Genomic DNA, 16,536 nt, shown 5'->3' on the forward strand with positions numbered 1-16,536 from the left:
ACATTCTGACCAGACTACATAATGAAACTTCAGGTGGACATTTCGGCATAACCAAGACGTTGGAAAAAGTCAGGCAGCGATTTTATTGGCCAAATTGTAAGAGGGACGTTAAAGATTGGTGTAGAAGATGCAAGGTTTGCGCTGCTGCCAACGGATCTTATGGTAGAGGAAAAGCACCAATGAAGCAATATAACGTCGGATCTCCCATGGAACGAGTAGCTATCAACATCGCTGGCCCCTTTCCCGAAACAGACCATGGAAACAAGTACATTTTGGTAGCGATGGACTATTTCACGAAATGGGTGGAAGCCTACGGTATTCCTAATCAAGAGGCAAGTACGGTAGCTGATAAATTGGTCAGAGAATTCTTCTGCAGATTTGGAATACCTCTGGAGCTGCATTGTGATCAAGGCCGAAATTTCGAATCGAAGTTATTCCAAGAAGTATGCAGCAAATTGGGAATTCACAAAACAAGGACTACACCTCTTCATCCACAATCAGACGGCATGGTGGAACGAATGAATCGGACCATGGGAAAACATCTAGCCAAGTAGTTTCCGATCACCAGCGGGATTGGGATGAATATTTACATCTATTCACCATGGCATATAGATCTTCGGTTCAAGAATCTACCAAGGAAACTCCATCCAGTATAATGTTCGGCCGAGAAATAAGGCTGCCTTGCGACTTAGAGTTTGGATGTAAGCCTGGAGATGACGTAGCTGGGGAGGACTACGTTAGTAAATTAAGGACCAAGCTGGATTACATTCATGACAAGGTACGCAATCAAATGCAGCAAGCAAGTGACCGAATGAAAATGCGCTACGACATCAAGGCTATTGAAGGTGGATTCACCACTGGAGATCTGGTGTGGCTACATAATCCACAAAGGAGGAAAGGTTTTTCACCAAAGCTGCAGAGACAGTGGGAGGGACCGTATGAAATAATCAAGAGGATAAATGATGTGGTTTACCGGATACGGAAGCTCCCCAGAGGAAAACCAAAGGTTGTCCATTTCAACCGATTAGCCCCGTACGCGCAGGACAAAGAAGAAGTACGTCTTGTGGAAGCCCCGATGCAAGGTAGCAGCGATTACCAGAAGTTTATGGATCGTTATGGTGAGACACGCGTTGCACGGTTCGGCGCTACACAGGAAGTACATCAAGATCTCTTTACCGTGTCTGAGGAATACTCTCTCGCTCATTGCGTAGCGGAGGACCTTCGTATGAGCAAAGGAATAGCCAGAGTATTCAGAAATAAATTTGGACGTCAGGAACAACTATTGCGACAGCAGCCAAGAATCGGGAAAGTTTTGAAATTGAAGGCTGAAGGTCGGTTCATTTATTACTTAGTCACAAAGCAACATTCCTATCAGAAGCCAACCTATCAGAATCTATGGACGGCACTGCATAGCTTGAAAGAAGACCTTCAACGCTTTGGGGTTAGGAAATTAGCTGTTCCCAAGCTCGGTTGTGGATTGGACCAGCTAAATTGGCGAGTTGTGCGAAGCATGCTGGAGGTGGTATTTCAGGGGACTGGTATACGGATCCTGGTGTGCAGTTTCAACCCAAAGCAGGCCAGGGAGCCTGGAAAAACTGTGGAGTGCTACTTCCATCAAAATGGCTACTGTAGGAATGGTGATGAGTGCAGGTTTCGCCACGGTCCTCGGAGGAATTCACTAAATCTGTTCTGGGACAGAACAGTCTTAAGGAGGGGACAGTGTAACCAGTCCGGCCCTTGCGGTTGGACCTTTCGAGAACCAGAGCGGTCGAAAGCTTCCAGAATAACCGCGAAAGGTTCGCGAAGGTACCTGAATGTTTCCGGCGCCTATATAAGCCCAGCGGAGGAGCAGGTAGGCAAGTACAAGTACAGTAATAGTGCAAGCGACTAGTGGAAATAAACAAGAGTGGAAATAAATAGTAGTGTAATAGTTAGTTTGTGAGTTATATGTGTATTAAGTGTAAATAAATAATTTTAATAAGTTGGACGTTTTAATCAAGCGAAGAAAACGTTACAGTATGATGTGTTTGCTTGAAGAAGCTTCAACACATTTCAAGAAATTTTCTACAGAAACTATGCTCGTTGGATAAAAATTTTAGAAGTGAGTTGAGAAATTAATGCATACATGTAACTGACGACGAACAAAATTTCATTCTGGTATTTCGAAATTAGTAACTTTATGACGGTACTCTCGCTCAATTTCCTTGAAAATGTAGTCAAATGTTGAAGTTGGTATTTTCGTGTAATGAAAAAACAAATCTTGACTTCTCAGGTCGCGGTAAAGATGATGAAATACACCTAATTCGGATCGGGTTCTAACTAATTTCATTAGTTTTCTTCCTCTTATTTGGAAGAGCCGTTTCTGCGAGAAGCATCGGAAAGTGCAGATTTCCTAGCAAAAATTCAGCATCTTCGTTTCTAGAAGTCATTAACTTGAAAAACATCAACTGCGCAGAGAAAGGTGGTCGCGCGATCATTTTTCATCGCGCGATCAAGACGCGATGCGACCGACCAACGCGATCGCCTGCTTGCGCGATCGTTTACCAATTAGGACATAGCCTTGGAGTGCAAGATATCTTCTTCTTCTTCTTCTCAGTGAGAAGCCTCGACTGCCTGAGACCACTTCCCGTGCTCCATTCAGAGGAAAATTTTCTGTCTAGCCATCTATTAAAGAAGTTCGTTTATTGAGAATTCACTGTCTGACTGGTAAACAGCGCGGGTTGCGAAATAGATCTTTAGATCAAGATGTTTGCAAGGTCAGCATGGTCTTATCACCCCTTTTATAATCTAATCTAATCTAATGTCGAATGGGATAATTTTTCCTAAGGTGGAATATTCTCAATTTCGAAGCGTCTGTTAAACGATGCGTGATAAAATGACAAAGTCTACTGAATACACATATCAACATAGTTTGACAATTATCAGCGGTCACACCATAGATATACCCAAGAAAAATACTCCAGCGGCTGAAAAACAACCGACACTTGCACATCGTGAATAAGTCACATAAATAAGAATTTCTTCCTCTGCTAAAATCCAGGGCGAATATCCAATGTATTTTTCAAGAAGATCCACTCGTCCATTTTTCGATAGCTGATATCACGAATTATGGCGTTAAACATCTTATTCGATACATAATTGAAGACGGAAAAAATTAATGATACGTTGTCACGAAAGAAAAATAAATGGAAGGAGCAGGTTTAACAACTCAACATCTTTGAAAAAAAAATTGTTAGTCCTTCTTGATAATGACGATAACCTAGTACTAAACTATCTTTCACTTTGAGAAGTAAATTGCAACTTGTTGCATTTATTAAGCATGTGATATGGATATTTTCAAATGTCGCAATAATACCTCAAATATTTTTTTTAATATGAGAAGGAAAAATTATAGTTACCTATACTCAATAACATTCTCAACATCAAACTCTCCCCAATACTCTCTATAATTTGAGAATGGCCACAGTCGACACTTTGAATTATCATATTCGATAGAAAACTAGAACAAGCTTTTAGGAGTTGCTGCTCGGGAAGCACCAAAGCCATAATTCCTGCAAATATAAACCACATTAAATACTTAACGGTAATTTGGCTGACATTTACTTACCACACTGAAAAATAGAAATAGGATTTATGCAACCCCCAAAAAATATATATTGGGGTAATTTTTTTAATAATGAGGACAGTAACAAGAAAAATCCTTCTAAAACATCGGCTTTTTCTGATAATGAATTTTCATTTTGATACTGTGAACACATGCTCAAAGTGATGTTCACAATTTCTGCTAATGAATGATGAATTATCGTGTTGGTATCTTGATCCTTACAAAATATGATGAATATCTGTAACCAAAGCAATGGTTAATGGAGTTGTTCTTAATAATGGTTAAAAATCACTTACAGTTTTAGCAACAATCAGCACGCTATTTTGTGGATTCAGTTTGAAAATTGATGTAACTATTTGCAACACGTCATTAACTATTGGTTTTGAAAATTCCATCAAAGAAGTTATTGCGCTCTTGAGAACTAACGAAAGATCCTGAAAGTGTTGAAGCAATATTATATTAGTTAAAGCATAAAAACAATGTATACAGGGTGGGCTTGTGGAAACGAAACAGATGGGACAACAAATGAAATAAATTTATTTCGAAGAAATGTTAGACACCTAGATGTTTGATTCGAGATGGACAACTTCTAAGATCAAATTCACAACCATATCATTTCAACCCTTAGGCACGGTTGCTCAGTTCTGGATTAAAGTTGATCCTAGATGAATTTTAACATTTCCGTTCAATTCTGTCAGGTTAATCTAGGATCAACTTAAATCTCGGCTTAATCATGAACCAAGCAACCGGGCCTTAGACAAAAACTCAAGTCAATATCAACTTATCAATCAATCGAATTGAAATAGAGCAGGTTAAAACCTTTAATTATCTCGGAACCATTAGCCCGAGTGTCCATTGGAAACGAGCGTTTGTAGCCGCTACAAAACAGGCGGCGCTGCCCTACAAAGGTTGTCCACTGGAGGCGTCTTTGCTGAGTGTGAAGTTGGCCCAGCACATTTCGATTTTCGAAAAAAAAAATTTTGTGCTAGTTTTGTGCCGTTGAATTTTTTTTTCCAAACGGTTCTCAAAATATTTCACAAAATGTATCGAATGGGCCAGCCCAGCACTTATCGAAAAAATGAGTTTTGGCGACTGAAACAGGTTGTGCTATGCATGTACAGTGTTGTTTTTTCTTCTCAAAAATTTGTGGTCCATTAGGATATTTAATTTTTGTCATAGGTTTTCATGATTTGTAAATAAAAAATATAGCAAATCCAACAGCGTTCATTGATATCAATTGATTCTAAAGAATGTTCATATGAGAACTAACATCCCGATTACAATAACAATAAAGAACAGATCTCTCCCTTGTAGGCTAAGGTTCTCACCATTCTTCGTTTCCCCGAAAAAGAGCTAAGAAAAGTTTCATCTGTATCGTTCTAGCTCACCTAGTTTCCAAGATCCCCTCACTAGATGTCATATTTAGGACACCCCGTACATAGTCACAAAAAAATTATTTTTTACAGATTTTGAATCTTCGCCCTTTGAAGTGGATTTCGTGGAAGGATGTTTCCGAAAAAGATCTCTTACGACATATAAGGAAGCGCATAACAAGCTCCCATAAATTCCGCAGGTACTGAGCGGTGTTTAACAAGAAAAAAATTCAGAGGTACCTTCCATATCCTCCCATTTCCGTCTATATAAAATATTTTTTAATGTAAATAAAAGGAAGTAATACCACCTGTCCGTATTCATAGAAGTTATGAAAGATATATGATTGATTCAACAGTCTTTCACTTTATCGTATATTTCCTTTTTTTTGTATAACGAATTGCGCTGAATATTGGTATTCACGCATGTTTACATTTTGCTAAATGTGTATAAAACTATTGAGAAAGGACAGTATGTATTCGATAGATCGCTGGAATGAGATTCATTGAATCGCAAGAAATACTCGAGCCTAGAACGCTGATTTGAAGTGTTTGAGAACGCATCACAATGCATGTTTTATGAATTCGAGGTGTTCGACTACTGGACCTTCTTAGGCAGGAAAGAGGGTCTTTCAAATTTCGACATCTTGGACTACGGAGTAGGTGCACTTCGTTGGCAGCTCGTATTTATCTTTCCAGCGAACAAAAAAATTGTTAAAATTCTGTAATGATCTCCAGTTTTCTGAGAAAAATTGGAGTTCATTTTAGTGAATTCCTTTCATTTCAAATTTCCGCCTTTGAAAATATTTAATTCTCAAATATCCAGTACATTCATTCCGATACCGTTTATCTGTTTTCAACGTTGTTTTTCTTGCATGCCGTTGAAGATTTCGACGTTTTTCTGATGTTGATATGCGATAAACCGGAGCTGACGACGTTTTTCATTCTTGTCGCATTCTAGAATTTTCAGATTTTTAACGTGTGTCCCCCCACACGTTTGCCTATAAAAGCAGATTTTCCCCCGCGACGGCCTCTTTTACTTTTTGATTTCTGCTCTTTTACTTCAGTCTCTTTAGTTAGTTTACGCTCCGTACTTTTCTGCGATTCGACTTTAATTGTGTGCACGACAAGCCGTTCAACAAATTTATAAATAATTTTGTGTTGCGAGTATTAGTGCTCTTAGGAATTAATTTTTAGTCTTCGTTTGTTTTCCGCGAGTGCCTGGAATAAAGGAGGTAGGTTTCCGTCTTTACCGTTCAATTTCTTAATTAGACTGTAATGTATCAACTCTTAGGGTTAGATACAAAAGGTATTTTGAGTTTTAAATAAATTTTATTCCTATAACAAAGCGAAAATAACGTTCTCATGTGTCGTATAATTTGATACTAATAGATTAGATAAATATGCACATGCACTGAATAACATATGGAAATGGTCATGCGTACACATACCTAGTATGGCAAATTCAAATTATTCTAGAATATACTACAATACCTTCCCCCTACAAAAAAAAATGAGAAATTACCAAATAAAAAAAATTTAACAATTGTTACAATTATGCCAAAATCCTAAAATTACTTATAGTTTAACCTATCTACAGGTTTAATTAGTCTTTTTGGTCGAACAGTCATAGTGTCATTATCACTGGGGTTATTTTCGATTATCGCGTTTTTCTTTTCACTGGGAGTAACACTTTCTGTGTTCTGCATTTCACTGGGGGTATAACTTACTGTGTTTTGCATTTTACTGGGACGCATCACTAAAGAATGTTCAATTTCATCAGGTAAATCATAATTCATATTGGGAGAGTCACCCGATCCAATTTTTTCTGAATTTTCACTTGGTGAAAATTTTGATGAATTACTCCCAGAAAATTCTGGCAGCTGTAACCTTCGCTTAATTTGATTAAGGTGACGCTTCCAAACGACGTTATCTAAATCAGGTATTTTTACAAGGTACAAAGTCTTTCCAATTCTTCTGAAAATTATACCCCTAATCCATTTAGGTTTTGAAACATCTCTATAATCTCTAACAGTGACCTCATCATTACTAACAAATTCTATATAACGTTTTCCTCCATGGTATATCTTCTGTTTGCTTTGTTTACTTAGAACGTGATCTTTCAAACCTGAATTTTTATTTTCAATTTCTGGCAAAAGTATATCAAATCTAGTCCTCAATTTTCTACCGAATATGATATGTGCGGGACTTGAACCAGTAGTACAATGAATAGTATTTCTATAATCGAAAAGAAAATTGTTAATAGCTTTATTAAAATCTAAGTTTGAACTTTTGCCGAGGGCTCTCTTCAAAGAATTTTTAACAATTTTAACAGCATTTTCGGCTGCTCCTTTAGATGATGGCTGATATGGAGGAGAGGTAATATGCTTAATGTTGTTTCCCTCCAAAAAATTCTTAAATTCATTTGAAGTGAAAGTGGTAGCATTATCGGTAACAATTTGTCGGGGTAAACCGAAACGAGCGAAAGTAGATCGTAATACCTCAATGGTTAATTTTGAAGTGATTGATGTCATTGGGTACACCTCTATCCATTTTGAATGAGAGTCTATCAAAATTAAAAAATATTTGTTTAAAAATGGACCCATGAAATCCAAGTGAATACGGGACCACACCTCTGGGGACCAAGGCCAATGATTTAATGTAGCTTTATCAGGACTCTTTTTATGAAGCAAACAATTTTCGCAGTTGTTGCATAATTCTTCAATATTTTTATCTAGTCCTGGCCACCAAAAATATGATCTCGCCAAACTTTTCATCTTAACAACTCCCATGTGGGAAGAATGCAGATCTTTCAAAATATCGTTCCTTAGGGATTCTGGAATAATTAATCTGTTATTCCACATCAAACAACCTTGCTCAATACTGATTTCACTTCTTATTCTATGAAATGGTTTAAGATATTCCTTCTCAGGTTTTCGTGGCCACCCTGTACGGACAAATTCGATAATTTCCAAAAAACAACGATACTTAGAAGTTTCTTTTTTTACAGTTGAAAAGGTTATGGGAAATTCAGGGTTATTTGAAAAATAGTTTATAAAATCTACATCTACATCTTCCCAATCAGCATTCTGTTTAGTTTCCGGTAAACGAGATAAACTATCTGCGTAGTTTTTATTAGAGGGTACAAATTCAATATCATAATTATAGTTTGATAGAATGACTGCCCAACGGCGCAATCTATTCGCAGAAAACTGGGGTATGCCTTTACTTGGGTGAAAAATAGAAATTAATGGTTTATGATCAGTAACCAACGTAAACTTTCTTCCGTATAAATACTGATTAAATTTACATAAACCAAACACGATCGCTAAGCCCTCTTTTTCAATTTGTGAATACTTTTGTTCTGTAATCGACAATGTCCGAGATGCGTAAGCAATTGGTTTTTCGCAACCACTAGGTAAAATATGAGTAATCACACAACCAATTCCGTAACTTGAAGCGTCAGTAATCAATCTTACAGGAAAATTTGCGTTAAAATGAACTAATACGTCCGCGGACATTAACAAAAGTTTAATTTTTTCGAATGCTCTCTGTGCTTCTCGCGACCAATACCATTCACCTTTGCTTTTCAACAAACTGTACAGAGGGTGCAAAATATTACTTAAATTTGGAACAAACCTCCCATAATAATTTATCAGACCTAAAAAAGATTTTAATTGCGTAATATTTCGTGGGACAGGGGCATTTTTGATTGCGGAAATTTTATTTTCACATGTATGCAAACCATGTTTATCAATGATGAAACCTAAATATGAAACTTTACTTTTGAAAAACTCACATTTATTCCATGAAATTTTTAATCCCGCTTCTTGTAACCTATTTAATACTTGTTCCAAACGATTCATATGTTCCTTACGATCTTTCCCTGTTATCAATAAGTCATCTTGGAAAATTACAACACCAGGAATTCCACTGAGCAAAGATTCCATCATTTTCTGGAATTTAGCCGGAACACAAGCTATTCCAAATGGAGCTCTTGTATAACGAAACAATCCCCTGTGGGTTGAAATAGTAACTAGATCTTTCGACTTATCATCTAAACAAACTTGAGTGTAAGCATTGGCCAAGTCCAGTTTATTGAATTCTACTCCACCTTGTAATATAACAAATAATTCCTCAATGCGCGGAAGTGGATATTGATCAATTTCAATAAAGGGATTTAAAGTAACTTTAAAGTCACCACAAATCCGTACCGAACCATCCTTTTTCAATACTGGAACAATAGGTGTTCCCCATGGGCTATAATCCACGGGTTCCAAAACATCTAATCTAATTAATCTGTTTAATTCTACCTCAACTTTCTCTCTAATTGCGAAAGGAAGAGGACGAGCGCGGAAAAATTTTGGTGTGACATCTTCTGTTTTCAAATTTATTGAAATAGTGCCTTTGGTAAATTTTCCTAAACCAGGCTCAAAAACGAATTTAAATTTATTTACGAGATATTGTAAATCTGGAGGAAATTCAATGAAATTATTATCAGAAATATTCAACTCAAACAGGCTAAAAAAATCACGTCCTAACAGGGGAGGACCTGTAGCAGTTTTAACCACATATATGTTCAAATTATTTTGTTTGTTTTTAAAAGAAATGCAACAATTAAACATGCCTAATGGAATAATATGATTACCATTATACAAGTTAAATATTTTATCAGTTTTCGTTAACTTATAGTTAGTCTCTCAGAAATTACTGTGAAACTAGAACCGGTGTCTAAATTGAAAATATAAGGAATTCCATCTATGAAAATTTCAACTAAAATCGGTCTAGTATTTGAATCTAAATTGAATAATGAATTTTGCTCAACCGATTCTAAATAATTTTGAGATCTTCGGTAAGAATTTTTCTTTTGATAACACATTGGAGCTAAATGCCCCTTTTTATTACAAATATGACAGATACAATTTCTGAAAGAGCACTTAACTGATGCGTGATTTCGTCGACCACAGACGGTGCATTTTGGAGATTTTTCAGAGTGAGAATCCTGCTGTGACTCCGTCTCTATCCTGCCTCGATGTGTCGAAAATGTTCTTGTTCCTGCTGCGCCCTCAGCGGAAAAACCATGCGTGCGTCCCTTGTCTGCCGGATTCTGTCTGCGTTTAGAAGAAGAAAAATGTAATTCCGTCTCTTTCTTCAGGAAATTTTCGAAACTGGAACTCGAAGAAGTTGGTTGAACCACTGATTTTATAGAAGCTACTTCCACCGATTCTTCGAAAGTTAGAGTTTTCTTTTCCTCCATCAACCTATCTTGCACTGGACCTTTATTATAAGCCACAATGAATATGTCCCTCAATAACACCTTCATTTCGTCCAATTCGAACTGACATGGAGCAGCTAAACTTTTTAATCGTGCGGCCCATTCTTTGGGTGATTCGTTTTGAGATTTCCTTGCGTTATAAAATTTAAATCTTGCACCAAAAATACTGCCACTCGGTTTGTAGTATTCGGTGAGCCGTTCGGCTAGGTCCTTGTAGGTTTTTGATTCTGGTTCATCCGGAATACACAGGTTATATAATAATCTGTAAGCATCTTCACTCAGAATGTTCAAAAGTATAGCACTTTTACGATTTTCGTCCTCAATTTGATTTGCCACAAAATAAGATTGTAATCTCTTCTTGAAAATCGACCATTCTGAATTTTCGGGATCGAATTCACGTAAATGTCCCACGTGATCCGTCGCCATATTTTTCGTCGTATGGTAAATTCTTGATTATTCCACGAATACAATGTTTATCAAGGTTCACTAAAAATATCCTCGTCGCCACTTGTAATGTATCAACTCTTAGGGTTAGATACAAAAGGTATTTTGAGTTTTAAATAAATTTTATTCCTATAACAAAGCGAAAATAACGTTCTCATGTGTCGTATAATTTGATACTAATAGATATAGATAAATATGCACATGCACTGAATAACATATGGAAATGGTCATGCGTACACATACCTAGTATGGCAAATTCAAATTATTCTAGAATATACTACATAGACCTACACCGGTTACTTCTGTGACATTGCTGTACTGTATCGCTTTGTGTTATATTGTATCGTACTTTACCCTGTTTCGCGAGTCTGACTTTTCCCTTCGCTATCAGTCATGGTGCGTAAGCCCTTTAGGTACTGAAGGGAAAGTCCCGTCAACCCCCCTGTCCGCGTTTCGCGTCATAAGTGTTGAATCCGAAATCTTTTCTTTTCTATCAGTCATGGCGCGTAAGCCCTTGGGGTAGAGAATAAGAGATACCGCTCGTCGTCAGTGAAATCCCGTAGTTGCGCTAAAAATAGACCTTTTCTTCGCTATCAGTCATGGAGCGTTAGCCCTTGGGGTAGCGAGTAAAAGTCTCGAGTAGATCCGCCCTGGTTGTGTTTCTTTCATTAATTACATCCCGATACCGTATAGCAAGTCAGTTCACTTCGCGAGGTCATCCTTAGTATCCATTTCGTCAGTTCTGGTTGGCGCATTTTATTGAACAACCTTTGATTTTTCACTGTGCCCGGTATAAACTTTGCAAAGTGCTCGTGACCGGATAGAATTTCCCGAATGTATGTTTGCTGATCGATTCGCTCATATTTCATACCTACACATATTTCCGTTGTATATATAATCAGTTTCCGAAGGTGTGAATAAACTAGTACATACTTTGATTTTGACTACTTCGTTATCGCTACCACCCTAGATAACAGCGAACTCTGTCTCCGACTAGCAGCTACTCTGGTAGGTTTGCTATTCTTCCTAGTGAAAAGAATAGCTGGCGCTCGAGATAAGTTTTCTCCGAGGTGACCACGTTACAATTCGTTGAGCCACTTTTGCAACACAACTGTGATACTTCTTATACGATGTGTCAATTCGAAAAGGTGCCACCTTATCGCGGCTCCATGCGAAATCAGAAAAAATCCAAAAGAGGTAAACTAACCCAATTCAATCATCAGATAATAAAGCATAATTTTTTCATTCCTATGGCTTTTTTTAGGCACGAATGGGGAATTCTCCTCAATTTGGGTTATCACTTCATAGGCAAGTTTAAACTGAATAATTATGAGTTTCATTCATGATTTTTTCAAGTTCACCGCGGAAACTATTCAAAATCATCCTTCAAATATGGAGTTTTAAAATTTAAATCGCTTTGTGCGGAGTTTAAGATTTGGCAACAGCGCATACAAAACAATGAAAAGAACAACGTCCGATCAGCTTGTTTTTAAAATAACAGCTGTTGATTTACAGGCGCCTATTTACTGGCGAGCTTCAACTGCAACCGGCCATAAAAATCCCATAAAATTTTACGACCTTCTTCGTTCGTCGCAGACTTCATAGACAGCCATCTTTGTCTATCTCATCAAGATAATGTATTTGTTGTCCTTTATTATCAAGGCATATTTCAGTCGATGTTGCCAACTTTTGCAATCCACATGAAACGCTTTAAATTTTAAATATTTTTTATTAAGTGCTTAAAATAATTTTTTTTTGGGAAACGGTTGAAAAGGTTATTTCAAAATGTGACGTTTCAAAGGTATTCCATAAAAAATACATCATTTTCGTCAGAAGGAGTATTCCCTATTGATCATAGAGTAGGACTTAATCATTTTGAAAATAAAAAAAGCAAAAATATTATGTTATCTTACCTCAATAACGGCCAAGTCCTTGCAATACTTCTCCCCAATAACTTCGTAAACTTGCATCGTATTTTGCATTATTACCAGCAAGGGTTGTGGTCCTTCCATTTTTTCATTTTCTTCTAATACTGACATTGAGCCATACAAGGCACCAAGAATCTTTAATTTAGTTAATATAGATATTCTCACAGATAAAGAATCATCTAATAATTCTTTATGAAATTCGTCGAAGTAAGGTGCCAGTACAATATTCAGATAATCCATAGCTCTAGGAAGCGGCAAAACTGACAGTACTCTTCCCATACAAGCAAAAAGACGTCTATTTGCGGGCATTTTCAGGATACCCATTGTGAGAACTTTCTGAAAAAAATATTTCTTCAATACGATTCTTGAAATGAAATTTTCTGCATTATACAAGATTACAGGGTGTTTTAAAAAAAGGTGCCGTACTATGTACGGTTTTCGGAATATTTTGATTTGAAAATTATGAAGTAATAACCGATGATATGGTATAAAGTAATGATGAAGTTATCAATTAATATTATTAATTATTATGCAGTTGCATTATGTGAAATAACATTTTTTTGTCGCGTTGAATGAGACCTCATCGATAAAACGGATTTATGTTGAAAAATTGGATTGAAGGCTTTCCTTTCTTGTGTATAAATTTTATTCTTCAACGTACTTTATCTCAAATACTGATGTTACGAAAATTACCCCAATTATTATTCAGTTTTCTACCTATCCTAGAGTCGAGGTCACCTTTGTTCGAAGCCCCCTCTATAATATATCAATGTTCCAATTGTTTTCTAGTCGCTCTTATGATCTAAGTAAAATAAGAGAGAATATTCTATTCTACTCTTATGCAGATTAGTCATTATCAAATAAAAGCTATACATATACAAGAGTGGTCCAGTTTAAAGGTCAGAAGGTGATATGGAATCGAAAAATAATACGAATTCGACAAGTGAACTATACCCTGTATATTCGGAAAAAGCTGTGTTAACAAAGTAACTAAGTTCAAATTTGATTAGAAAAATATTTTTGATTTTTTCCAAAGGGCTGGAGATCATTTAGACTTGTTAAGTCGTCTCACAGTAAATAAAATTCCGGTGTATCTCAAACTTGTCTTTTTTATAGTCACTTCACATTGACATTAAATTACAACTATTGTCATCAAGAGACCTACTATTATTTTTCAAACAAATTTCTAAGGGTGTGATAAATATATAAATTCAACAAAACATAACATTTCTCCCCGCCGTGGCAGAAGTATCATCTTTGTCCACTATCTTCGATATCCAATCTACATAACTTGGTAACAGGTCGTTTATAAGAACCATTCGCTGTTTTCACTTGAACGACTCTAATTTTTTCATCGGGGCCCGGAAAAATCTTTTCAATTAATCCGAGTTTCCAGGATTTTCTAGGAGCGGTATCATCTATAACTATAACTACATCATGTAGCTTCATAGGTCTGCCATCGTTCCTCCACTTCGTTCTTTTGGTCAAAGTCGGTAGATATTCCCTCGTCCATCTTTTCCAGAACGAGTTTCTTAATTCTTGAGCTCGTCTCCATTGTCCCCTTAAATTTCCATTTTCAGATTCGAAAGCTGTCGAATAATTTGTAGCATCCAAAAGAAAATGGTTTGGTGTTAAGGCCTCCAAGTCATCAGGATCAACAGATACTTTCGTGATTGGTCTAGAGTTCACAATTTTTTCGCATTCTGCAAATAAGGTAAGGAGTAGCTCGTCCTTCAATATCTGATTATTTAGAATAACATGAAATGTAGTTTTCACTGAACGCACTAGTCTCTCCCATGCACCGCCCATATGGGGAGAAGCAGGTGGAATGAATTTCCATTCAATATTTCTCACTAACATTTCTCGTTTCAAATTCTCCTTATCCATTTCTTTTACAGCTTTCTTCAGTTCCTCAGAGGATCCTCTAAAATTAGTTCCATTATCGGAATAAATTTGCAGAGGTTGTCCTCTTCTTGCTATCATTCGTCTCACCGCCATTAGCGTTGACTCCGTTGATAACGAGTGTGCTACTTCAAGATGTACTGCTCTTATCGATAAACAGGTGAAAATAACTCCCCATCTTTTCTCGCGTCGACGTCCAACTGTTACATACAGGGGTCCGAAATAATCAATTCCTGTGTATGTGAATGCATGAGCTGGTGGAGTCAATCTGAATGTCGGAAGTTGGCCCATTTGTGGAATTGCAGGTTTAGCTTTTAAAATTCGGCATTTTTTACATTCTGCAAATGTGGTCTTCACGGCTGATCTACCATCAATAATCCAAAATTTTTGTCTAGCAGTATTCAATACAGTTTCGATACCTTGATGAGCACATTGTTCATGGAAATGATGCAGTAGTAATTTAGTCAACCTATGTTTAGATGGCATTATTATGGGTCTTCTGGTTGTCATTTCCATTTGTGTGGCCAAGTCAGTCCGTCCACTCACTACCAAAACTCCATTTTTATCCATGACCGGTGAAAGTTGTTTTAGTCTACTCTGATTCTTCAAGCACATGCTTTTCTTTAAGAAAGAGATTTCTTCTGGAAAACTTTCCAGTTGACATTGCTTGATTAATCTGATTTCAGCTTCTTCAAGGTCTGAAGTGGTAATTTCTGCTATAATTTGACTATTTTTGGAACGAAGTTTTGAAATCAATAATTTAGCGACTACCAGCACCCAGGCCGTGGTTCTAATCAACCTCATCCATTTGGAAAAACGGTTTATATCCGGTAAACAGGAATCATTTTCTACAATAGTGGCCAAAAATTCTATCGGTTGAATATCTTCTTCATCTTCAGAATTTTTCAAAATTCCCCCACAGTCAGTTTTCTTGATCGGCCATGTCATCTCATCGTGGAGTTGTAGAAATTCTGGTCCATTATGCCAACGAGTGAAATCCAAATTATTTCCATCATCAAAATAGGTTCTTGTGGCATTGTCGGCAGCATTTGACTTGGATGGAACCCAATGCCAATCAAAACTGTCTGTTGACTCTTGAATTTCACCTACGCGATGAGATTCAAATTGCCCCAGTTTACTCCCATCGTTTTTGATCCAGTGAAGTACTGTTGTTGAATCAGTCCATAGGTACGTTTTGTCAATTTTGATTTCTAACGTTTTGATCAGCATTCTCTTGATTCTTGCTCCCATTAAAGCGGCTTGAAGTTCGAGTCTCGGAATTGAAATCGGTTTGTTCGGTGCCACCCTAGCTCTAGCAAAAATTAAAGCTACATCGATTGATGTCTGGGCGATCAATCGTAGGTAAGCTACAGAAGCGTACGCCCTTTTGCTCGCATCACAGAATATATGTAACTCTACTCTTTCAGCCTTAGAAATACTCGTTGAATAGCACCTAGGTATAGAAATATTTGTAATTTTTTGAAGATCCAAAAACCATAATTTCCATGTCTTATATTGTTCATGTTCGACTGAATCATCCCAACCAATTCCGGATTTCCATATATCTTGAATGAGGATTCTTCCTCGTACTGTCAAATTAGCAATAAGTCCTAATGGGTCGAAAATGGACATCACTATTTTCAGAATTTGTCTTTTCGTTGTGCCATTTCTGGTTTCGACCTCAAAAATGTTGGATTTCAGTTTAAAACAGAAGCTATCTAATTTCGAATCCCAGGAAAGTCCTAAAATTCGTTGTATCGACCTATCAGAGTCCAAATCAAGATCTTTGCATATAATATCTTCTTGTGTAGCAAGAGCATCCATAACATCTTTAGAGTTTGATGTCCAGTCAACTAATTCAAATCCACCCAAATTTTGAATACGTTTCACTTCAAAAATTTTTTCTAAGGCTTCGTCTACAGTGTCGGTGCAGTCTAAATAATCATCGACATAGTGTTTCATCTCAATAGCGTCCAAAATATCTTGTCTTTGGGTTAGTTGTCGGGCATTCAA

General features: G+C 36.9%; 1 protein-coding gene across 1 annotated transcript in view; it reads right to left on the reverse strand.

Moving 5' to 3' along the window:
* Positions 1 to 16,536, reverse strand: part of LOC123314486 (importin-13) — a 66,081-nt gene that overhangs the window by 17,705 nt on the left and 31,840 nt on the right. Inside the window, exons 10-13 of the mRNA XM_044899806.1 lie at positions 12,607 to 12,957; positions 3,901 to 4,038; positions 3,608 to 3,842; positions 3,399 to 3,551 (exon numbers count right to left, since the gene is read on the reverse strand). Of these exons, the coding sequence (XP_044755741.1) occupies positions 3,399 to 3,551; positions 3,608 to 3,842; positions 3,901 to 4,038; positions 12,607 to 12,957 (877 nt within the window). The remainder of the gene's footprint in view (positions 1 to 3,398; positions 3,552 to 3,607; positions 3,843 to 3,900; positions 4,039 to 12,606; positions 12,958 to 16,536) is intronic.

This window comes from Coccinella septempunctata, chromosome 5 (genome assembly GCF_907165205.1).
Source record: "Coccinella septempunctata chromosome 5, icCocSept1.1, whole genome shotgun sequence".
NCBI lineage: Eukaryota > Metazoa > Arthropoda > Insecta > Coleoptera > Coccinellidae > Coccinella > Coccinella septempunctata.